Source organism: Cibotium barometz, chromosome 32, assembly GCF_041138505.1.
Source record: "Cibotium barometz isolate CiBa-2024 chromosome 32, ASM4113850v1, whole genome shotgun sequence".
In the NCBI taxonomy this organism is placed as follows: Eukaryota; Viridiplantae; Streptophyta; class Polypodiopsida; order Cyatheales; family Cibotiaceae; genus Cibotium; species Cibotium barometz.
The window spans coordinates 18,643,987-18,669,363 of NC_141077.1; the positions used below are offsets into that span (position 1 = coordinate 18,643,987).

The 25,377-nt window shown below is 39.5% G+C and overlaps 1 protein-coding gene across 1 annotated transcript; it reads left to right on the top strand.

Moving 5' to 3' along the window:
* The first annotated feature begins 993 nt into the window (after positions 1-993).
* LOC147619903 (mitochondrial import inner membrane translocase subunit TIM8-like) lies at positions 994-2,479 on the top strand. Its single transcript, XM_086825758.1, has 2 exons — positions 994-1,151; positions 2,113-2,479. The coding sequence occupies exons 1-2, from the start codon at positions 1,107-1,109 to the stop codon at positions 2,299-2,301; spliced, it is 234 nt and encodes a 77-aa protein (XP_086681884.1). The 5' UTR covers positions 994-1,106; the 3' UTR covers positions 2,302-2,479.
* Positions 2,480-25,377: the final 22,898 nt, after the last annotated feature.

Genomic DNA, 25,377 nt, shown 5'->3' on the forward strand with positions numbered 1-25,377 from the left:
ACACTAGAAGGAATGATAGGGTATTGTATGAAGGATTTGCACAAGCCACACTTTTCAAGGAACAGCTTAGGCAGCTGTTAGAACAAGGGTTTGTAAGACCTAGTGTTTCACCTTGGGGAGCACCAGTTCTGTATCAAAATTGTTCAATTTGACGTATAAAACGACAAAGGTTATATTCCAAAAAGTTTTTCATTGAAAAAGACGAGTAAAACTTACTTAATTTCTTTAAATATACGAAATTCTAAGTTCTTATTGAACCTAAAGTGAGTGATTTTTAAAACCTTACAAAGCCAAAGTCATTGATTTTTGGAACCTTAGAAACGTAAAGTGACTGATTTTGAGAACCTTAGAAAAATTAATGTTGTTTGCCAACATGCACCCATAAAAAAATTAATTAATAGTGTAGAGTGAATAGGGGCGGATAACGAGGGAGAAATGTTTTTTCATTAATTTGTGTAAGAGGCGTAATAGGAAAACCTTAAAAGTGGTAAGGTATTATTAGGTTTCTTCAACCTTATTTAATGAAGGTTTTTATAACCGTCATCTCATCTCATAACCACATCAATTCCTCTCTTGTTGTGTCCCCAATAATCTCTCTCTTGTGGACCAGTGGCTCGACGCCAAGTTTGTGGTGGAGGAATGGAAGGTGGGGCTCAAGCCGAAGATGGCCTTGTGCGACGAAGCGAGGTGGAGAAGATGGTGAGGGCTGCAATGGAAGGCGAGGAGGGTAAGACGCTGCGGAAGAATGCTAGCAAGCTCAGAGAGGCCGCACAAATTTTAGGAATCTAAATCCATAGGATTTTTCCGTATTGAAAACAAAAAATATTGATGGAGGTAAATCCCTCATTAGTGCAGTCATTTGGGAGCTCTGAATATGCACCCACAAACATCTTGAGAGAAATACCAAAATGGGCAGATGGAAAAGCTTTTCACCACATAAAATGAAGGATACGAAGGTCTTAAACCTTAGTAAGGTTTTCCAAGCGAAAAAAATAAATTATTACGAACCCTTATTATTCTTTACCATACTTGATAATTTTCCAGTCATACCATACATCGTGGTCTAAGAGCAACCCTAATTTGCAGCGGTGGGCGCAAAGCTTTCCATGGATTCAACTCGCGACTCAGCCGAGTTGCAGAAGCTCCTTGAGGTTCGTTTATCATCCATCTTGAGCTATAACATGACGAGTGGTTGTTGTGTTCAAGGGTTTAACTCAAGGCTAAGAAGGAGGTTTTTGTGGATAAGAAGCTGTGAGCAAAGATCAAGAGATAATGTAAAATACAGCGTTTAGTGTTAGGTTTTAAGAAAAGGTCAAACAAAGTAGGAGAATTGGGCTAGGGTTAGTGTAAGAACTAGGTCTGGGTAAAAATCAGGGTTAGGTTTCAGGGATGGTTAAAATGAAGTGATAAGGTCATAAAAAAAATCAGGGTAATGGACAGCAAGATGAAGAATTAGGTTCGCTTCCATTCCTTTTCAGGATGCTCCCGAGAAAGGCCATTGTAAAAATTAGGATTAGGGTTAGGTCTACTGCAAGATGAAGAATTAGGAATAGTGTGTCCATTCCTGTTGAGAGTGCTCGTGAGAGACGCGGGAATGGACCATTCCCTTAGGCAAGGAGTTGAGGTGGAACCTATCAGTCTGGAGTTGCTGACGTGTTGCCATCTGTTTATTGTGCTGGTGTGGAACATGACCTTATTGAACATGCAGGATTTGTTTTGGCAGCATGACAAATGGGAAGAGACTTGGTTGATTTTTAACTGTCTCATGATCTGTAGGCTCTGTAGTGCCAACCTCTGATGTCAGTAGATGTTTGTAGTCTGTATTTTTTTAGCATCGTGTGTAGCTTCACACTTACCAATTCCGTCATGCTCTCTTACAGTTTTGTTTTCTGCATACGAGAGGGGTGACTGTGTACCATGCCTAGCCACATTGATTGAAGATTTAAGCATGAACTTGGCTTGATGCATGCATGTATGTATGTGTGTATATATATATGTATGTGTGCGTTCATGTATGTATATGCATGTATTTGTATGTGTGCTTCTCCATGTGTGTCTGTACATGTACTCTATCAGCCTCGAATACTTACTTTTGTATTGGTTATTCTGTAGCAAGAGAAACAGCGCGCTATGCTCAATGAACTAGTTGGCAAGTTGACAAATGTCTGCTGGGATAAGTGTGTTGGTACTCCCGGCAGCAAATTCAGCTCAAGTGAGACTTCGTGCCTCACCTACTGTGCGCAGCGATATTTGGAGACAAGTGCATTGATTATTCGGCGGTTTAGTAGTATGCAGCAATAAAGAAAAGGTCAAAGAATGGCATGTGGTTAATCAAGAATGCCACTCAGTGAAAAGTCTCATCTTTGCTTTTACTGCCAAGTTTTTGGTACCGGAGAGATTATCAGAGAAGGCTATTACTTGTATGCCTGTTGGTTGTTATTAAACTTTTTGGTCATATTGATAAAGCTTTACCTTTCCCATCTTGGTAGGCTTTTGAATTAGTAGTGACTCCGCAGTTCTATCAAGCTACATAGTCTCACTTGCTGCTTTCTATGGTTATAAATCCTAGATGGTGTGATTGATTGTTAATTCACGTTATAAACATTTGATTACTATCAGTGTAAGAGCAGCCGTTCTTTACTATGAATGTAAGAGCCGTTCTCTCTCTCTCTCTCTTCATGGCCGTGCCACTTATTTGCATCATAAAAGAAATTAGTTGGAAAAAGATTGGATGGTTAAATTTGGATTTTCAAGTGACCTAGTGCAATTTCTTCATGGTTTTGCCCCACACACACAAGGGAAATGTGTGTGTGTGTGTGAAATACCCACACACACACACACACACACACTCACACACACACACAAACACACGTGTTTATTCGAAGGGCAGATGAGTCCCTCTACACCGAAGGGTAGAGCAGAATAAGAACACGTGCGCTCACACATACACACACACACGCGCACACATGCACACACATTTGTGTTTGTGTGTGTGCACGCAAGTGCGTATACATGTGTGTGTGTGTGTATTTTTTTTGTTTTTTGAGCCGGGGTTAGAGACGAACGCGTTCATTTCTGAGACTCGAACAGAGAAACGCTTTTGCTATTAGCTTCGATGTCTCGGGCGTGAGAACGGTTTCACTACTTAAGGCATGACCCCAGAAGACCCATATACTGGGCATGACAGCGACCAAGAACTCCCGAGGGAGCCCAGGTACTGTGGGACTTACCGTTAAGCTTACCCACTAAAAACTCTATAATCCTGGCGGGTTTCCAGAGAGGAATTGCCCTACCCAAATTGGGCGTCGGCTCGAATATTTTATATATGTGTTTATTGTGTCATGATTATGAACGATTATTGAAATATGTAATGTTATTGAAGAGTAATTCCATGCCCAAGGCAAGAGATGCTCCATTGTCATGGACTATGATTTTACACATGCATGCGCACGTGCACACACACTTTCACACATATATAAACTATTTCGGCCTACTAGGGCTTGATCTATTTTCTATTGTTTGTGTACCTTGAGAGTTGAGTAGAGTGGTCTAGCCAAATAGCTCCTACCTACATTTAGATACATTGAACTAAGGATCCCCTTGCTTCGAATAGCATGAGCTCTCTCATTGGAATATAACAGACATCTATGTTACTTGGTTTCGGAGTCATGAGTTTTTATGTGTAGGCTAACATATCTTTGTATAAGAAGCCGATCTTCACGATGCAGCGCAAATAGAAACACTTGTGGAACCCGCTCACCCTGACCTAGAGTTTCCCCAAGAATCTAGTGGCATGGCCAACCTTGGTGGACATTGGGGTTATCCACAATGGTGGACCTTGTTAGGCCACCCATCCCTCACATTATGTGCCAAACTTGTTCAAAGAGTTGGCATAAGAACCCTTGGTCGTGACACCAAGCTTGTGTGCAATGAATGCATCCTAGATAGCTTCATTTTTTTATGAGCCACACTCTTGTGCGTCATGCCACAATATCAGTTTGCCAGAGTTGGAAGCCAAAATTCAACCAAATGTGTACTAACAAAGTCGATCGCCTTCGTCACGGATGGGCAAGCGAATCTCTGCCCTCACTTACTGAGTGCACGTACGACTAAGCCTTGAACCTTAAGCTCATATATACATATGTAATGTAACTCCCTCGCTCAAGTGTACATTTAACGATCTTCATTGGGAATGATAAAAAACACAAAAAATCCCAAATTATAACAAGAAACGTTAAAAATTGCTAAAAATATGCACATTTACTCCAAAGGCAACCACCTTCACATACGTGTATATATCCTTGTGCTCGCGTACCCACAGCTTGCACGTGCATCCGCTCATGTATACGCATACAAGCTTGGGTGTACTCATTGCCACTCTCTCAAAAAATAAAACCTTCCTCTCCCTCTTTTTCAATTTTAAAATTTTCCTCCCACTTTAATTTTTTAAATTTTCTCCCCTTAAAATTTCTCCTTTTTCTCTCTATTATAATTAAAAAAGCCCCTTGATTTCTCCTTTTTTCTTTTATTAAAAAAAACCAGCAAAGCCTCCCTCTTTTTAAATTTTTTTCTTTTTTACTACTACTACTACTACTATTATTATTATTATTACCTAAAAAAACTCTCCTTTTGCTTTTATCTTCTTTCCTTCTGTCTTCTTTCTCATTTAAAAAAAACGAGAGGGATTAACTAATGAAACTAATTTAATTAGTCTGTTAAGACTGATATCTCCCCCTTTTACGTAATACCAATTAAGGTTTGTCTCAAAAAAAGAAACTAATTTAATTAATTAATCATTTTTAAAAATAAACAAGCCCGGGTTGTTTCTCCAACAACGCAGAGTGCAGAGAGAGAGAGCTCTCGAAACATCGTTGGTCATGGTTCCTTCTTTTGCCGGCGTAGATCTCTCTCTCTCTCTCTGCAGCAATGCGACCGATGGCGTAGATCTCTCTCTCTCTCTCTCTCGATCTACGCCATCGGTCGCATTGCTGCAGAGAGAGAGAGAGAGATCTACGCCGTGGGTGGCACGCAGTCCACCGCGCCCCAGGCAGCCGTCCTCCGCCGCGCACAACTCCTCCGCATCCTTGATGCTCTACGACAGCTTGTCACCTATGTTGGTAGAAGGGGTCGCGATCGACACGGTACGCACCCGGAGAGGCGCGGGTGAACGCGGGCATAAGGCCTCCTGCAAGCCTCCGCATCAGCCCCCTTTTGGGAGAGAGAAGGAAGAGCGACATGCAACCCGCTGCTTGGAAGGCAACGGACGCCATGGAAACTCCGCCCAAGCAAGCGGCTCGTGCACTGTAGAAACACACAAGCAGAGACATAGAGATCTACGCCGTTGGTCGCATCGCAGAGTGCAGACGGAGAGGGATCTACAAACCTTGTTGGTCGGCGTAGGCCATCTGCCATGTTGCCGCCTTGATTGTCTCCCCATTCGCTCACGCCGCCCCTTGCATCCAGCCTCACACCATCGGGACCTCCTTGATAACAGCAGCAAACATCATCATAGCTTCTGGTTGGGACTCTGATCGGACTCTCTTAGTCTTAACATTACATACAGTATTCAAGGAGATTTGTTGGAGCTCTGCCACATTGGGCGTCTAGAGTTTAATCAACATTTGAACATCCTTGTGAGAATTAACATCTATAACGCTTAAGCTTTTGCTCCTCCAAGCATGAGAAGAGGCCAGTTGAGTGAAAGAGGAGCAAGCGTGAAAGCTAGGACAATATTTGTTTTCTTTGAATGTTTCAACCCGTTAAATCCAATCACTTGTGGTTTACATGTTTATTTTGTTGTGTGCGAAGAAAGTTCATGTGTGTGTAGGTGAGAGTGCAAAAGAAGCACAGAGAGAGGTATTGTGAGAAAAAGACCAAAGTGTGAGTGTGAGTGTGAGGGAAGCATAGAAAGGGTGTGAGAGAGCTAGAGTGGAGAGAGAGCTAGAGATTGATTCTCAATGCTGTGAGAGAGTGAAGAGAGAGATCATTCATCATTCCTCTCTGACAACCACACTGCACCTGAGCCTTCACCGACCAAACCGCCACCAAGCTCATCATTGGCATCCTAAAGCCAAGCATCTGGCCTCTCCAAAACCTAATAGTCCCAATTGGCAACACCGCCAACCCCACCAAGCCACTTGACATTTAAAGTCAAGCACCTGGTATATCAACACCGCAACTGGCGAGAAGATGCCCTCATCCAACCACTATTGGCATTCTGGCAAGTGACGATCAATGCAATGTTGATGCCCACACTCTTCTCGACCCATTGAGTGGGCAAGAGAGCTCCCCATGGAGGGTAGATCTCGTATGGTTGGGTTTGTTTGTAGGTATCCTCCTGGAAAGTCCAAAAGCTTCTACTTGGATAGTCCAAAACCTTTTTGACCACGCACTCACCACACGCACTCACAAACACCCGACATTAACACATCATTGTCCATATAATGTCCGTGCACTTACCAAAAACTAAGTACTTAATCCATTGTGCACATATTATGGCGGGTGGTGCCACATCCACTTAGTCACCCCTCCATAGGGTATCTCATAAAGCAGCCTTTGGATCTTCAGGATCGATTCCTTGAAATGTCCCTCACCATTTGGGACGACTCTTGCTTCCTTGACCCTGAAATGCTATGCACCGTCCATGCCCAAGTCAACCCCCCTCGGTAACCTCTTTAGGGTCGCTACCTGTCAGCTAAATACCATGCTATATTCTATTTACCTGAAGTTGCCTCTTTCCTTATAAGGTTGATCTCATGGCCTTCCACAACCAATTCCCATGGGGCCTAGATCCCCCTCTTACCCTTCCATTATATTGAGTCCTACCATAATATGGATAATTTAGGGGAGGTTGAGATGTTGGATGGGTCATTTCTTCGGATCTCGCTCATCGAGGATCTCGTACGTAGAGCTTTATATCTCTTGGCACATGCATTTAAATTCCATACTGGGAAGGGAGCCATGATCGAGGTTCGGTAGTTGATCGCCAATGACGGTCTGAATTTGAGATGCTAGATGGGTCATTTTGTAGGATTGCGTTCATCGAGGATTTCATGCGCAGAGCCCTACATCTCTGGTCCATACATTGAAATTCCATAGTGGGAAGGAATCCACGACTGAGGTTTGGCACCTAATCACCAATAATGATAGTCTCCATTTGAATGGGATTGAATTCGACAACATAGTTGTCCCAGAATGGATGCCACCGACTTGTGTGCACACCTTCCTCGCTCACCAGAAGGCTCAAGACCGCCACAATAGGGTGTCCCTCACCATTCTCACTAAGCTTCTTTTTCCATCCAACCGACAAATTGGACTGAAGTCTTCTATGCTGAGCTTCAAAGCTCGTGCAAGAACTTGACAGCAGGCAAGGTACGTTGCTACATAAAGATCCTATTGATAAAAAGCTTCCTGCCCAACCCGTTTGCATCTTGCAGTGCCGTGTTCCATTGACACTCCCAAGCCTCAATCTCTTTTGAAGAAACACAAACAGGAGCCATCTCACACTCCATCCATTAGAGGAATCTTCAACCGATCACTCGTCTTGGTTCTAGCCTAACCGTGACTTGAACCTTCTACCACCACCATATTCCCTAGTCCACCCACCAAGAAGAAGCTCCTCTTGGCTCCACCAGTGATATATTGGAGCCTCATGAATTCTTCACATGTGACCCACATCCCAGGGAGACATGTGGAGCCCATGCTGAAGATGCCCATCAAGAGAGTCATCAAGAGTGACCCATGAGAGACGGCTCCCACCACCCTTCCCAAATCTATAACTAATTCCTACTATGTTGTACTCTCCACCACATCCACTTTGGTCGGCCTTTTGTCCATGGAAGCATCCCATCCGCACCTCTGTAACATCCTCAAGGATGCTATCAATTGGTCTCTCACATACAATCTCTTTCTGTTTCACCGTCCAATCAAGACTCGACACTTCAGTGGTTTTGGACCACCTAGTTGGCTCTTGAAGAGCAACGACTATGTCTATTGTGCTTAATGCGATAAGCCAATGTAGAGAGTTAAGCTTTGGTCTACCCAAATGTAGGGGAGTTAATTAAGATTACGCATGGGTTAGATCCCCACCTATAGTAGTTAACACCAAAAACATACATTCATACAACACAGAGTAGTAACAAGAGAGATAGAACTACCCAGAAGATATCCTCTTTCAAACATTGTCACACACACACACACACACACACACACACACAAACGGGGAAGAATCCCCCTTCCTTCTTACATCCATATAGGTACTACCCGATTTCAAGAAATTGTTACAGAACAAGAAATATTGACTCATGATGAGTTTGTTTTACTAAGGGAGGAACCTTGATGGTGGCCAGATGGGAAGTTTGGTTGCCAACACCTAGCGATCACAATGGACGCAGCAGTGAAGCCCACCACTTCTTGCTTGCATTCTAAAAAATGTATGTGAAAAATGTCCGGTTCCAGACTGTGTCTCAATCTTCAGATTGTGTTGTCCGGACGACTTATGGTCGGTCCCAACTTGGTTCCTCCAAGTCAGGATGCGTTGTAATGCCCTCGGATACAAATTGCATGGTCCTTTTTTGGCTCTACCTTGGCTCGTATGCTCTCCTTTGACTGCTAACTGAGGCATCTCCTAGTTCAGTCTTCTCACTCTTATTTGGAGAAGGAGAGAGAGCTTGAGCTCTTGCTGCACACACACACTCTCACAACAATGGATAAGACACACATAGAGATGGAAGGCTGAAATCTTCTTCTCCTTGTTTCTCTCAAAAGAAGTCTTCAAAAGATAAATGAAAACTAACATAAGTACTAGAGTACTATGTATAAGTGGTCCATAATGTGAACACGCTAAGTAGGTGAGCTGGAAAGATAAGTATGCCATAACTTGGTTGGACTAGATAGGTGTATTCTAGCTATAGAATCGCTGGTGAAGATCCATTGTGTGTCAGCTCCAAATGTGCTAGTGGTGTAAAGGGGGAATGGTCACCGAGATACGTCACGAGTGTTAGCTCATGTTGAGCTTAACATCTCAACACTCCCCCTCAAGATCAACTCTATCTCCAAGTGAACCCGACTATATAACATGGCATTATAACTATGCCATATCCCTAGTAAACTAAAAGTGGTTGTCATATAGCCAATCCAGCATTATTTTAACCATAACCTCACCAATCATGCCATTGGTACATAGGTGTCACCCTGGCATGCCATTTATATCTACACTAATTGATCTCGATATCTCAACACTCCCCTCGGCGTGCCATTTATATATGCAATAATTGATCTTGATATCTCAACACTCCCCCTTGAGCTCAAAAATCACAAACAAAAAAGCTAATAAATAGTACTATACTAATAAATGCATAAGCAAATAAACACCCTCACTCTCATAACACTCTCACTCTCACATGTAATCAATTCCTAACTTAAACGGAGTATAAAGACCACACCAAACTTGTAATAATACTTTGGGCTTTTATATTCTTCAACCCGCTAAATATTGACATGTACAATGTATTAATGCCAAATATCAATGTCTACAATCACCCCTCTCCCATGTGCAAACATTGTAGCCTTCACTTCAGGCATGCTTACATCCAATGTTAATATCTTATCAACTATGTTTCCCTTTGCAACCAAGTGATACTAGTTATTGAAATCTTTGACATAACATCCATGAGGGTTAAACCTCACTTACACATCCTGGTCAATCATTCTCCCAATAACATCCATTAGGGTTAAACCTCACATGCACATCCCACTCAATCATTCACCCAATAGATAATAGGATCTTTGTTATGTTTCGGCACATGAAGCACATCAGCAAGATACATCATTTTGCCATCCTTAGGCACAGGTACTTTCCCAACCTGCACAATAGGGCTTGATGGGTATCATCAACTATTTCTACATAACCTCATTTTTCTGAATCTCTTAATTCTATGAACCACTCACCATGGATCCTCATGTGGGTAGAGGCACTTGAATCAACATAACATACATCTCTTGAATTTGGTGCATATGTGGTCGCATGGAACTAAGCATATGTTGCATCATAAAAAGTTTCTCACTTCTATCTTCAAGCTGCTTACTTGATAATTCATGTTACCAAATTCCCACTTTTTACGTCTTTCTTCTTTTCATAGTAGCAGTCCTTTGCTATATGCCCTAGTTTGCCACATTAATATCACTTTATACTATTTTCACTTTGATTTCTTTACCATCCACCTTGGCCTCTCTAGCTATGCCCGAATTAAATTTCATAGAGATGGAAGGAGGCTGAAATCTTCTTCTCCTTGTTTCTCTCAAAAGAAGTCTTCAAAAGATAAATGAAAACTAACATAAGTACTAGAGTACTATGTATAAGTGGTCCATAATGTGAACACGCTAAGTAGGTGAGCTGGAAAGATAAGTATGCCATAACTCGGTTGGACTAGATAGGTGTATTCTAGCTATAGAATCGCTGGTGAAGATCCATCGTCTGTCAGCTCCAAATGCGCTAGTGGTGTAAAGGTGGAATGGTCACCGAGATACGTCACGAGTGTTAGCTCATGTTGAGCTTAACATCTCAACACTCCCCCTCAAGATCAACTCTATCTCCAAGTGAACCCGACTATATAACATGGCATTATAACTATGCCATATCCCTAGTAAACTAAAAGTGGTTGTCTTACAGCCTATCCAGCATTATCTTAACCATAACCTCACCAATCATGCCATTGGTACATAGGTGTCACCCTGGCATGCCATTTATATCTACACTAATTGATCTCGATATCTCAACACTCCCCTTGGCGTGCCATTTATATATGCACTAATTGATCTTGATATCTCAACACTCCCCCTTTAGCTCAAAAATCACAAACAAAAAAGCTAATAAATAGTACTATACTAATAAATGCATAAGCAAATAAACACCCTCACTCTCATAAATAGTACTATACTAATAAATGCATAAGCAAATAAACACCCTCACTCTCATAACACTCTCACTCTCACATGTTTATGCCCGAATTAAATTTCATGAGGTAAAATTGATAATTCTTCTATGCCCGAATTAAATTTCATGAGGTAAAATTGCAATAAACCAACCTTCTTGATGCAAGTTTCTTCTGGCAGCTTCTTTGATGATGGCACTACCACCAATGTCTTCATGTTGCTGAAATCTGCACTCCTTGACTTCATGAACAACTTCAAGTGACTTGCAATCTTTAAATGAACCATAAAAAGGGATTAATCTCACACAAATTGCTCTCCCTAAGATAATGAGTGGCAATATTTGTTTTTCTATACACAAACCATGATAAACCAAAACTTTAAAATAAACACAACCAATTGAGGCTTAGCTAAACCTTGCTCTGATACCATGTTAAACATCTAAGAATTGTGCTAATCCTATTGCTAATAATCAAATATTAACCATATGCTTAAGGAGGCTCATAGTAATCAAGAAGCTCTATAATGTTCATTGTACACTAATGAGAGGTAGACAAGATAGGCACAGTCAACACCTTGTATTTGGAATGTATTATAAACCATACAATGAAACGCTTCTAATAAAGATAGCCTCTAACCCAATGTAAGATTCCTCCCTCCAGCTTTTGAGGTGTAAAGGTTTAAGAACCTCCCCTTCTGTTCTTGAAATTATTCCCCTCTGTGAAATAGAAGAAAGATCTTGTTTTACCCTGTTTTGGCCTAGAGAGAGAAAATGTCTAGAGAGAGATAATCCAAAATTGAGATATCTTTGGATATAAAAATCCTCCTAGTGTCTAAAATGGATTCCCCCGAAACAGAAGTTCAAAATTAACTTTCCATTTTGAACTTTTATTTCAGGGGAATCCATTTTAGACACTAGGAGGATTTTTATATCCAAAGAACTTTCCAATGTGCATTAGGAATTAATTGAAAATGGTATAAGGGACCTTAGCCTAAGGGTCTACATTTTCAAAAAATTTTGGATTATGGTCCAATTAAGGTTCCAATGGGCCAATTAGATTAATCCAAGTGTTGGGATGAGATAAATCCAAAGAATAAAAGAAAATACCTAAAAATGAGTAAATGTTCACATAAGATGAAGAGTTGACTGAGTACAAGGTTTATTAGTTAAAAATTATGAGATATTACTAAAAAAATGAGATATTTTAGAATAATGATGCATTTTTGACACCTTGGTAAGGAAAGGGGAACTCTTGAGGTAGGCGCCTATTTCACATGTGTGGAAGGATTTTTAATTCAAAAAAATTGTGATATTTTTATCTCTCCTCTCTCTTGGATCAAACCAAATCAAAAAGGGAGCCAAACTGGTCCAAATCTTGTCAAATTGAACCTGGAAAATTTTAGAACCCAGTTGGACTTGGTTAGTGGCCTCCCTCACCTATAAATAGACCCTCAGTCATTTGTAATGGAATATGGGAGATATACCATGCCAGTATTATATTAAAATAATCATATTTTCTATTATCTCTTAAAATTTCCTCTCTTGGGAGCTTGGAGTTCTCTCTCTCTACACAACAACTCTTGGAGTTGCTCTTTTCCTCTTGGTGGACCAATTGATTGGTCGGGGGCTTCATTGCAATTAGAGAATAAAGCCAAAAATTTTATGGTTTTTTCTAATTTTCTCAATAACTTTCTTCTTCTCAACCCCTCTCAAGCTTGAGAAGCTTTCTAAATGATTGTTTTAATTCAAATCAAGCTTTTCCTTAAAGTTTGAATATTTAATTAAGAGAAAGTTAATCTTTATGCTTATTTGTAATGCTTTCTTTAAGTAAATCTCTCTCTCTAAAAAGAATAGCCATCTTATGGCTAAATTCCTCGGAAAAGGATACTTCTCAATGATAGTCTCTTAATTCAAAGCTAAACTCTAGGCTTCATAAGCTAGAGATTAAGAAAATGATATTTTCATGATTTTGTGCTATTAAAATAATGGTAAATATTTGTAGATTATTTATGAGTGATTAAAAACTACTCTAATTCATTCTAAATGAGAGATGGTTTATCCTAACAAATTGGAAAAAGAGAAATGTTGAAATTAGATCAATCTTGTGAGATCCCTGTGCCCCCTCCGCGCACCGGATTCCCGATTGTTGCTGGCAGTAAAGCGGAAGCAGCTCCCTCTTGCGCGGGGCAGGGTTTCCCACTCGGGGCCTCGCCCTCGAATGTCCGGGCACCAGACTAAGCTGGTGGTCATTCTGAAAACCGAAATCGGGAAAATTTTCCATGCTCGAAAAGCGGGGACGATTCCACCATTTTGAATTTCTTAACGAATTTTTCTAACGAGGTCAAGATACTGAACTAACCTTCATCTGATTAAACCAGATAGAAGGAAAACTATTACAGACTTAACTTGAAGGAATCAACGCTTTTTTCTTAATTGAATCAGGCACAGCCGCCATTGATCTATTCATTTGAGAAGTCTTCAGGTTATTATTTAACTATTCGAGTTCTAAGCGTATTCCTATTAATCAGTTTTATTATTAAAACTCTATTGATTCCAGCCTATCCGGCCCATGGGGGTTAGCCACCGCCAACCCCACTGGAATTGGTAGAACCAGAGAAGTACTCACCTACCCATAATTGAATGCCTTTCTTAACTTTTGCTTTAGAATACAGATATGCACACACTCCTCTTTAAACTTTAACTTATAAAACAATCCATTGATAAACAATTATTGGTTACAGATATCATAACTCAAAATTTTCATTCAGTTCCTTGTTTCTCTAAAACAGGTATCACTCTGGACTCTTCGTCGCTCGAGACCAGCTGGTCAGCAAACGAGATCCAGTAAAACAGATTACAATAATTTTTCGTCATCATACATATATATCTTCCACGACATACCCATGGGTGTCCTAAGCACCGCGAGCCCATGCATCGCCTGGTCAGAACCCTCTAGGATCCTCCTTAGGTGTCCTGGCACTTCACTCAGGGACTGCTTCGTCGGTCCTCGCCCATCGTACCGGAAGCACACCATTTTTCACCATACCAAGGTTGGTCAAGACCTGGGCAGGATTTTGCCGCGTGAGCCGTCCTTTGAACACTCCCTGTGCGAGTTGTTGTAACCGAACTTCCCTTAGAAAAACACATATACCAAATGCTCCCTCCAGCATTCTGGCGTAATACAGTCCTTTAAGAAAACAGGGTTTCTAGGCAAGTTTTCAGTTTTGATTTTCTTTTGAATACAATGAGTATATCTTAAATCCGTATCCCAAGACTTTCTGATCGCAGGTCTGAATTCCAAATAAAATTCCTCGAATTCTGTAACCTTGATCCTCAGATCAAAATCAAAGGGTCTCAACTTAGTTTCAGATTCGGTGGGTGATTTGAGTGTATTTTCCTGAACTGGTCACATCGTCTTTCCTTGAAACTGACGAAGAGGTTGGTCTTGGTCAAAGTCTGATTCTGGGTTCGAGTCTGGTAAGGTCCTTCCTGAACTACCTTTCTTGAAAGGGGGTGAGATTTCAATTACTATTTTTTTGAATTTCATTTATTGAATATTTGCTTAACCGATTTCTAAACTAATCACGAATTTCTATGAAGAATAAATTAATCATTTATCTAAAATTCTGAACTTCGATAGGTTTCTTTTCTGAGTTTTCTCATCACTATCCGAGTGAATATGAAACGATACAATTTTTCTCTCACATAGTAATTACTTATTTATTTATCAATTATTCATGGAAATTAAACATAGAATTAAAGAGAACTCTAATTTTGATATAAAAATCATTTATGCATCAATTTATGCATAAAATCAATTTTGATGAAAGTTACACTTTTATAAAAAAAATTCTTTTATGCATCATTTTATGCATAAAAATCAATATTGGTGAAAGTAACACTTTTATAATAAAAAGAATTCTTTATGCATCATTTTATGCATAAAAATCAATATTGGTGAAAGTAACACTTTTATAATAAAAAATATTTCCAAATATGCATCTGTCTATGTATAGAATTTAAATTTAATAAAAATCATACTTTTATAATAAAAAAATATCCAATATGCATCTTTCTATGCATAGAATTTATATCTAATGAAAATCACACTTTTATAATAAAAAATTTATCCAATATGCATCTTTCTATGCATAGAGATTAATTCTAATGAAAATAATGCTTTTACAATAAAAATATTTTGAATATGCATCTTTCTATGCATAGAAATTATTTCTAATGAAAATAATGCTTTTACAATAAAAATATTTCCAATATGCATCTTTCTATGCATAGAATGAAAATAACACTTTTAGAATACACAAACGAAGGGGATTACTCTTTTTGAATAACATAAAGATAAAACTTATTTCTACAAAATTTAAGAAAATTTTGCCATAACCTCCTTTGTATGGCTGACCAGTTTTCAATTTTTGCATTCTAATTCTACTTAGAATTTAACTCAAGATGAAATTAGCACTCTAATATAATCAATTCTCATTTTTTTAAGAGAGAACAATATGAAAAGTTTAACTCTATTTAATTGATTACACATCTTGGATAAAGAAGGGCTGAATTCAATGAAGAGAAGGGGGAAGCCTTTCCATCAAGGCATAACATCCAATTTTAATTTAAAAGAAGCAAGAAATCATAAAACCATAGAATAGAATTAGAAAAAAGTAGAATTTCTAACTTACATAGAGTTTTGTGAGCTATCCTTTGGCTTGATGGATTGAGGGTTCTACTCTTGCTTGGATCAAGAGTGGCCACCCATTCTTTGTAGAGGAAATAGTCAAAAACAAGTGAATTATCAAAGAATTCAATGTTTTTGGCTCTGGGGAAGAGGAGGAGTAGAGTAACAGTGCATAAAACACTATTAAGCTTCTACAGAGGGGGAGGCTTCTATTTATAGGAAAAAGTGAGCCTCTAACCAAGCAAACCGATTCTAGAATTTTCCAGATCAGTTTGGTCAATTTTTGACCATTTTTGGGTCAGTTTAGCTTACTTTTTGGAACTAGACTTGAATTAGGAGAGAGGAGAGATGAAATATCTCCTTATTTGAGAATTTAAAACTCCACCACACATGTGAAATAGGCGCCTTCTTCATGAGGGGAAATCCCCACTCTGAGGTGTCAAAAATTTATTTTTTTAGTATTTCCTTTGGTCCTTAGTCCCACTCTTCATCTTATGTGAGTATTTACTCATTTTTGAGGGGGATTTTCTTTATTTCTTCAATTTATCTCCTCCCAAAATTTGGATGAATTGATTGGCCCCTTAGAACCTTAATAAAAAATTTTCAAAAAATTTGGACCCTTAGGATAAGGCCTTTTGAACAGATTATAATTTATTTCTAATGCACCTTCTGAAATTCTTTTTGAACTTCTTTTTCGGGGGAATTTATTTTAATAAGAAGAGATATTTTTCCATCCAAAAATATCTAAAAACTGAATAATCTCTCTCTAAAATATTTTCTCTCTCTAAGCCAAAATAGGTAGAAATAAGATCTTTTATTATTCTGAAGAGGGGATTGATTACAGGGGAAGATACTGGACATCTTGAGGGGATGGGGAGGAATCTTACAAATCTAGTGGGATAATCATAGTTATGTTTAATTTTATGGTTAAAATTATGATTTAGATTCATAGTTTGATTTTAAGCATAAAAGAGGAACTACTATCATATTTTCATTACAAGATTTTACTCTTTTAGAAAAAATTAAGAATTATTAGTAATAGCATTGAAGCTATGGTAAAATTTTTAAAAAATAATACATATCTTATTTTTATGCATAATGCTAAAAGAGGACTTCCTACCATATTCTAGGATTGGACATCCTATGCAAAAAGAATGATTTTCATCATATTCAATGAGAAATAATTTTTTATAATTATGAATAATTAATTGATTATGAGAAAAGAGTAAATTTTAGTAAATTTATTTTTAAGCAAAAAGAGGAATTCCCATGATATTTGAGATCCAAGTAATTAAATGGTAAAAGAGGAATTTTTGGCATAATTCAAATTATGAGTATTTATCAAAAGTGGAATTTTGAGTATTATTATTTTTATTGGAAAATATGGGTAGAATTGATTTTTGTAAATCCTATGAATCTTTTATTCAAAAAGAAGAATATTGAATATATCTTACTTGAAAAATTTGAGAAAGAATATGAAAATATCCATCGAGAAAACTTGGATAATTCTTATTCAGAAAGAGAGAATCTAGAATCCCTGGAAGGATCGAGGATCCAATGAGTAAATGGAAGTTTAGAATTAGTTCTCATTAATAAAGCTTAAGGAATGAAAATACAATATGTAAATGAATGTGATGAGATGTGATGCGATGTAAATGGATGTGGATGTGAATGTGATGTGAGGAGATGTGAGTGGATGTGATGAGATGTGGATGAGATGTGATGCGATGTAAATGGATGTGGATGTGAATGTGATGATATGTGAATGGACGTGATGTGATGTAAATGGATGAGATTAAGATGTGAAGTGATAGATGTGCATGTGAATGAATGGATGGATGTGGATAGATGTGCATGTGAATGAATGGATAGATGTGCATGTGAATGAATGGATGGATGTGCATGTGAATGAATGGATGGATGTGGATGAATGTGATGAGATGTGAATGGATGTGATGAGATATGGATAGATGTGGATGGAATGAATGAGATGTGATGTGGATAGATGTGGACGTGATGTAATGTGGATGGAATGAATGTGATGTGATATAAAAGGAATGAATGTGATGTGATAAGGATATATATGGATGGAATGTATGTGATGTGATGTGGATGCAATGAATGTGATGGATGTGAATGGGTCTGATGGATGTGAATGGGTGTGATGAGATGTGAATGGGTGTGATGAGATATGAACGGATGTAATGAGATGTGTGTGGATGTGAATGGATATGAATGTGATGTGATGATATCTGAATGGATGTGATTTGATGTGAATATGATATGATGAGATGTAAATGGATGTGAATATGATGTGATGAGACGTGAATGGATGAGATGTGATGTGGATGGATGTGATGTGATGAGATGTGGATTTGAATGAATATAAATTAATGTGATGTAATGTGAATAGATAGATGACATGTAAGGTGGATGAGATGTGATGTGGATGGATGTGATGTGATGAGATGTGGATCTAAATGAAAATAAATGAATGTGATGTAATGTGAATGGATGGATGTGATGTGGATCTAGGTAGATGTGAATGGATGAGATGTGATATGAATGGATGTGAAGTGATGTGATGTGGATATGGGTAGATGTGAATGGATGAGATGATGTGATTGGATGAAAACGATGGGAATACATATGACTGGATGTGGAATAAGCAATGTGAATTGATGTAGAAGAATGTGGAATAACGAGAAATGATGTGGAAAGATGAGACTTCATTAGAAACTGTATTTATTATGAAACTTGTTTTTAAATGACTGTTTTATGTCAAGAATGTTGGGAAAGCATTTTGACTATCTTGTGAATGAGGTCATGGTGGAGACCTAAGTGATAAAGTTGCAACAGCAAACGGAGAGTCAATGGAGGACGTCTCTCGCGTAGCAAGGTCGACCGAGGTCTTGACCAGCCTCGGTTCAATTTCAATGGTAAGCTTTCGGTACAGTGGATGAGGGACCAAGGAAGCAACCTATGAGTGAAGCGCTAGGTGACCTGCGAAGGAGCCTAGAGGGTGCTGACCATATGGTGCACCGCTAAAGATACCCATGTGCGTGCGTCAAAGAAAATGGACCAAGGAGTTAGAGTTGTTTTCTTAACTCGGGCATGGAATTGGTTGATTGGCCTTGCTGGTCTTCAACAGATGAGTCCATGGCTCTTTTATATGGATCTGTTGGTTGATCTTGTTGATCTTCAACGGAGAGTCCATCTGGATCTTTCTTATGTGATTATATTTCCAGGTACTATGAGCTAGGAACTATCAAAAAGGCCCCTGAGTGAACAGGTGGTGAGTGGTCTGGTTGCCAATGATGCCATAGATACGCTGGGGAAGAAATGAATGTAATACTTGATTGTATTTCTGGGTACTATGAGCTAGGAACTATCGAAAAGGTCCCTAAGTGAGCAGGTGGTGAACGTTTTGGTGCCAATGATGCCATAGGTACACCGATGAAGGAATGATTGTAAATTGGAATTCAAGCTGGATATTTTGGAGGATTATGATCAGTGATACTATGGTTTCATTAAAATATTGTTTTAAAGACAGCTGAATCTGTGGGGTGTGTAAGTGGTGTGACTATCTTGAAGTTTGCTTGAAGCACCGACTAGGGGGCCAGGGAACTCTTATCCTGGTACCCGGGGTAAAACATAACCAAATTCCTAAATGGATCCTATCACTACAGTGGTTGGGCGGTTGGCTAACCCATGGGATTAGATGGGGTTAGGCTGGATTGATGGATCCCTAAAATGAGACAACTCTGTTAAGTTACGATAGTTGAAGTAAATCCTAGATAACCCTTGTTCTATGGAAAAGAATCAACGGTTGTGCCTCTTGATGAGGAAAAAAGCATTGGACTCTATGATCCAAGTGCAAGTCTTTTCCTTGATTTGACCATGTGACTTATGGGTTCAGTTGGATTAGTTTGGTTAGTGATGACCTTGACTACGTTAGAATAAAATTATCTTGGAGGAATTGCATATGTCTGCTGGGCGAAGGAATATTTTCCGGGTTTGGTTTTGGAAGAATCGAGGGATTAGTCTCTTGTCTGGATATCCATGGGCGAGGCCCCGAGTGAGAGGCTTTGCCCTGCACAAGAAGTGCTACTTCCGCTGCTGCTGCTAGCACCCCTGAATTCGTTGCGCGGAGGGGGCAGGGATCTTTCACCCAATATCCTTTACACATCATCATGCAATGTGGAAATGGATTTTTGACATTCTTTTATGTGGCTCTCATCATTCACACAATATCTCATGTGGCATTCTCATCTTTCCACAACTCTCAAGATAATATCTTGTACCTCTAGGTTGAGTTCACACATTCTCAATGAGAATTCAACCACATAACCCAAGCTTTAGTTTACATTGCACATTTCAATAGTCACTCATTGTGAGGATCATCACATTGAGTTGGCCCCAAGGACAAATTGCCCATTAGTTCCCCTATTGCCAGTTACATTACATTTCCCAGTTACTCTGAGCTATATTTATTCTACCCTCATCCTCACCCTTTGTTACACTTATTTTATTTGTGCAAAACAAAGACAAGTTTGCACAATTATTCATGGACTACTATAGGGCACTTAATCAGCTCATAGTTAAAAACAAGCTCCCAATGCCCAGGATTAAGTATATCCTTAAGCGACTCAATGGTGCTAAGTTCTTTTCAAAGATAGATCTCAAAAGTGTCTATCATCAGGTTTGAATATTTAGAGTTGACATTCCAAAAAAAAGCCTTTAAAACTGAATGCAACCATTCAGACTCACCACTACGAGTTTGTGGGGGTGATGTTGTTCGGACTTACCCAATACACCAGTGATGTTCATCAAGATGAAGTATAGGATTTGTGTAGTTTATAAGAAAGTGTTTGTTCATATTTTTAGATGATATACTCATCTTTTCTGCCGGCCACCACTACAGAGAAGCATGGGCAAGATGTTGCAAAGGTCTTGCAACTATACTTATCTTTTCTGCCACTCACCACTATAGAGCAGCATGGGCGGGATATTGAAAACTTGGTCTTGTAACTATTGTGAGATAGTTGTAAGAAATTTTAAAGATCTCACAATAGTTGCAAAGGTCTTGTAGCTATTACGAGATAATGAGCTCTATATTAATGCAAAGAAGAGAAAATTTGGAGTAGTGGAAATCCACTATCCGGGATAGGCCTTAAAAAGATAAGGAAAATTCTCAAATGGGGCATTCCTAGCTCAGATAATTTTCTCTTTTGTAGGCTCTGTCAAGCATATAGTTCTCACATGGACAAATTTTCTGACCTTGTAGAGCGACTCTTATAGAATTGCTCAAGGGGTGAAGACGCATCATAAGAAGGTGTCTATTATTATGGGCAAAGCACTTAAGGCATTCCATGCAATGAAGAAAGTTGCCTCAAAGTCTCTGGTTCTCAAGTTGTCTTCATGGGATGATCCTTTTGAGGTGATATACAGATGCCAACAGTTTAGCTGTCCTCCATCATGAAGGGTCCCCAATAGCTTATAGCCAAAAATTGAATGATGCACAAAAGAGCTAAACATCGTGTATATTTCAAGGGGAGAGAGAGAGAGAGAGAGAGAGAGAGAGAGAGAGAGAGAGAGAGAGAGAGAGAGAGAATTTTGTGCAGTTTGGCACGCGATATGGCTCTTGTAAGGGTAATGGAGTTGCTTTATCACGCCAAATTTCACAAATATAAGAAGGGGTTTCTATCCTTTTCTAATTCATGCTAGCCCCTCTCTCTCTCTCTCTCTCTCTCTCTATGTTTATCTATTTCTACACTTGTCTCTCTATCTTGTGCCTTATCTTTATTACACAAAACATTTCTTAATTCTATCCATTACAGTTATTGATTCTACCCATAAAGCTTATGCATGTTACATTGGTATATCAGAGCCTTCTTCAAGTGTGAAGATTCAACCAAAAAAACTAAAAAAAAATTGTTTGCTTGTGTGGTTTTTTTATAGACTCCAGAGGACCAACCCCTTTTGGTGTGACTTCGGTCCCTAGAAGGATAGTTGTTTTTTAGCCTCTAGAAAGTCTCCCGCATGCATAGTGGATGGTTTTGTTATGTTCCAAAAAGAAAGTGCATATTCCCACTATGGTAAGCTTGGATGAAGAGAGAGAGCAAAGAACTCTAGAACAAGAATCACTAGGCAGTCATTTGAGGATGGCAGGCATGAGTGTGCACGAGATGTTCAAGAGCATGAGATGTTCCAGATGATGATGTGAGTAATTGTAAACCAGAACACCAAGTTGGAAGAGCACAAGGTGCAGATCTTGGACCTAGAGAACAAAACCCGCATTCCAGTCCCCTTTTTCTCTATCTCCTCCTCTCTCTTCTTCTCTTTTCCAAAACCCAATAGCATATCCTCTTTCGGATAACCCTTCTAGAGGGTTACTACCATAGCCAAGGTTGGCACTCAAGTTGCAGATGCGAGCATTGGAGATTTGATTGATGGAAGACCATGTAGCAACTCCCATTCTACCACATAAGAAGACTCCATGTGACATGTGGAGCACAAAATATTTCTTGCATGGCGTTAAACATAAGAGGGACATCAGCTTCTTCCTCGAGTCATCCTCTTGAGAGGATGAACTTTGGTAAGTATAACAATAAACTCGACCCCACAACCCTTTCTTATTGGTTGCATCAATTTGAATCTTATTTTGATGTTATAAGAAAAAATGGTATTGATATAGTGATCTTGGCTAGTTGGTAGTTATAAGGTGAAGCTATTCCATGGCCTAATCCGGATTAACTGGGCACATGCCAACACCACATTAGGTATGGTAGCTTATGTTTGGGATGAGTTCATCTTACATCGAAGTGGCAGTTGCTATCGCCCCATTACCTAAATTTCCATGACAAAGTGCGCAACATTTGCATATTCGTCTCAACTAGTCTCTTAAAAGCAGGCAACATAGCTAAAAAAGAGACATACTTGCAAATAAATAAGAAACGAACCATTAAGTGTGAACCAGGGATCCCCAACTTTTCTTTCATAAGCCACATGTAGGTTGAATAAGAAATACATAAAGGTGCACAATGTGCAGTGATTTATATCCAGACTGCCCAAACAACAATACTTTCGAGAAGTACTAGGAGCTCTATAGTAAGTTCCAGAAGATTTTGCTTCGAGACAATCCCCCCATATGGACGACTGAAGGACCACAGGATAGACCTCCTCCCAAGCTTGGATCCTCCGAGCAAGTTTCCATACTACGTGTCCAAGGAAATGGAAATCAAAGTTGGACCGCCAACTCTAAGATTCATTCCAAGCTGGCTTTATACGCACTAATGTGTCACGATTTGAAACCCCGATCTTGTGTATCAAGAAAAAAGATGGTTCTTCCCGATTGTGTGTAGATTATCGTGCACTCAATAAGCTGACTATAAAAAGCAAGTTACTGATGTGTTGAATAGATTACATTTTAGAGAGGTTTGATGGGGTCAAGATGTTTTCAAAATTAGAGTTGAAGAGTGGGTGCCACCATGTGTAGATTTTTGAGGGGGACATCCCCAAGATGGCCTTCGATATAAACAAGGTCACTATGAATTTGTGGTCATGCCTTTAGGCTTGATGAACACCCTAGCACATTCAACCACATGATGATGTGGATATTTTGAGACTTAATTGGAAAGTGTGTGTTCATATTTTTGGACGACATACTTGTGTTTTCAGCACGACGATTGAGTAGCATGGCATTGATGTGGAGAAGGTTTTGAAGTTGTTTGGAAAGTAACAAGATCTATGTTAATGAGAAGAAGTTAGACTTTTATGTGTTCAAGGTTCACTACCTTGGATACATAATCAGTGCTGAGGGCATCCGACTTGATCCAGCTAAAGTGGTTGAGATAGTCGATTGGGAGATGCCACAGACAACTTGTGACTTGATCATTTGTGGGAATATGCTAGGAATATTCCACCCATATTAACAAGTTCTCTGACCTCTCGGTCGGATCTTACAAATCTGTTTAAGGGTGCCAATACTAAAAGGCACTGGATCCAAATGTTCACGAGATTTGGAGGCATTCAAGAGCCTCAAGATGGCTTTATTAGAAGATCCTTCTAGTGTTGATCTCATGGGATGATCCATTCCTAGTAATCACCAATACGAGTAACATCATGATTGGAGTTATGTTACAACAGAATGGCCACCCACCAATAGCTTACATGTCATGTAAGCTGCTTCTTTCATATAGAAAACTACTTGGTCTATGATCAAGAACTCCTCATAGTGATGCAACCCTGAAACATTGAAATGATTTCCTTTATGGGCAAGAATTTGAGGTTTGCACACTGACCACCATCAGGAATTGTGCTGGATTAGACAATGCCAAATCCATAGTGGAGTAATTGTTAGCACTGCTAGATCCAAATTTTCTAACAATTCACTGACATGATTGAGTACCTTCCAAGAAAGGCCAACCTAGTAGTAGACGATGCTTTGAGCAGGAAGGGAACAATGAATCTAATTTAGAACACTAAGCTGGGCCAAAAGAGAGAAGAGGACGTGGGAAGATATGCAATGGAAGCTATAGGAGGAACTAGGCGAGAAGAGCCTAAGTGCCTAGAAAGAAACTACTCTCAAGTGCATGCCTAGAAAGAAACTACTCTCAAGTGCATGCAAAATTGGCACAACAGACAAGAGCTATGAGGCCTTCCAACTGGGATGATATAGCCAAATTCATGAATGAGTTGGAAGTTCCTAAAGTGGCAGGACAAGGCCAAGGCACTTCCCAAGTAGCATAGCAGCTAGCAAGACAAGGTCGAAGCCCTTCCCCCAGATCCAGAGCCATGCGGGGAAGCAGTGGGCTTATGACTCATGGATCCCGGTGAGGAGGCAATAACTCATTCAAAGAGCAATGCTACTAGTGCCCCTCACCAATGGAGTCAGCTGGTAGACAAAAAGAAGGGGATGCAAAGATCAGAATAGTTTGGAAGACCACCCTATGGGTGGAAGTGGATTCGAGGCAGTAGTAGAAGGCCAACAGAACCATAATAGACTATTTTTGAAGAAGATGTTATCAATCCAGAAAAAACAGAGCCTCATGCCTTCATAGTCGAAATGGTAGTGGGGATGCAATGACCTAGAGGCATGGCCAATCAATGTGTAGTTCAGAAAAGCTGAATGAAAGAGCAGGGCTCGAGCATGCCTTAGTGAGCAGCAAGAAAAGATATTATGAGCCCATGTATAGACAAGACTAGACAATAAAGTTCATGCTAGGGGGAACTGCTCCACAGGCCGCCGACCCAGAAGGAGGATGGAATAGGCTGTAACAATCTAGACAACATGGTTTGTGGATTGAATCCGCAAATCCGAAAACTTTTTGAAAACGTTTCAGAGAAATAGCAAGAATAGTGGGCTTTGATATTGACGTATCGTCCACCATGATTGCCAGGTGCTGGTGGGGCCACAACAAGCCCGTTTGCCTGTCACCCAGGTCACCGCCTAGATTTTCCCGTTTTGCAACAAACTAGAGGTTAAGCTTTGCAACAAACTAGAGGTTAAGCTTTCTTTCTTTGTAACAACTTGGTAACAACTTCTTGCAAATGGAAGCAATGAAGGGAATTATGCCCAGATGAGTGGAATAGAGAGATAGACGACTGAATGGATAGTTGAGCTCAAGAGTTCATGACCTGAGTGATTGTTGCGAGTGTATTGTACTATTGAGAGTCCAAGGTCATATTGAAGAATGTCTCATGGGTTGGTCTCCGACTTGTCTTTATTTTTCACTACATAGTTATGTCTATTCCT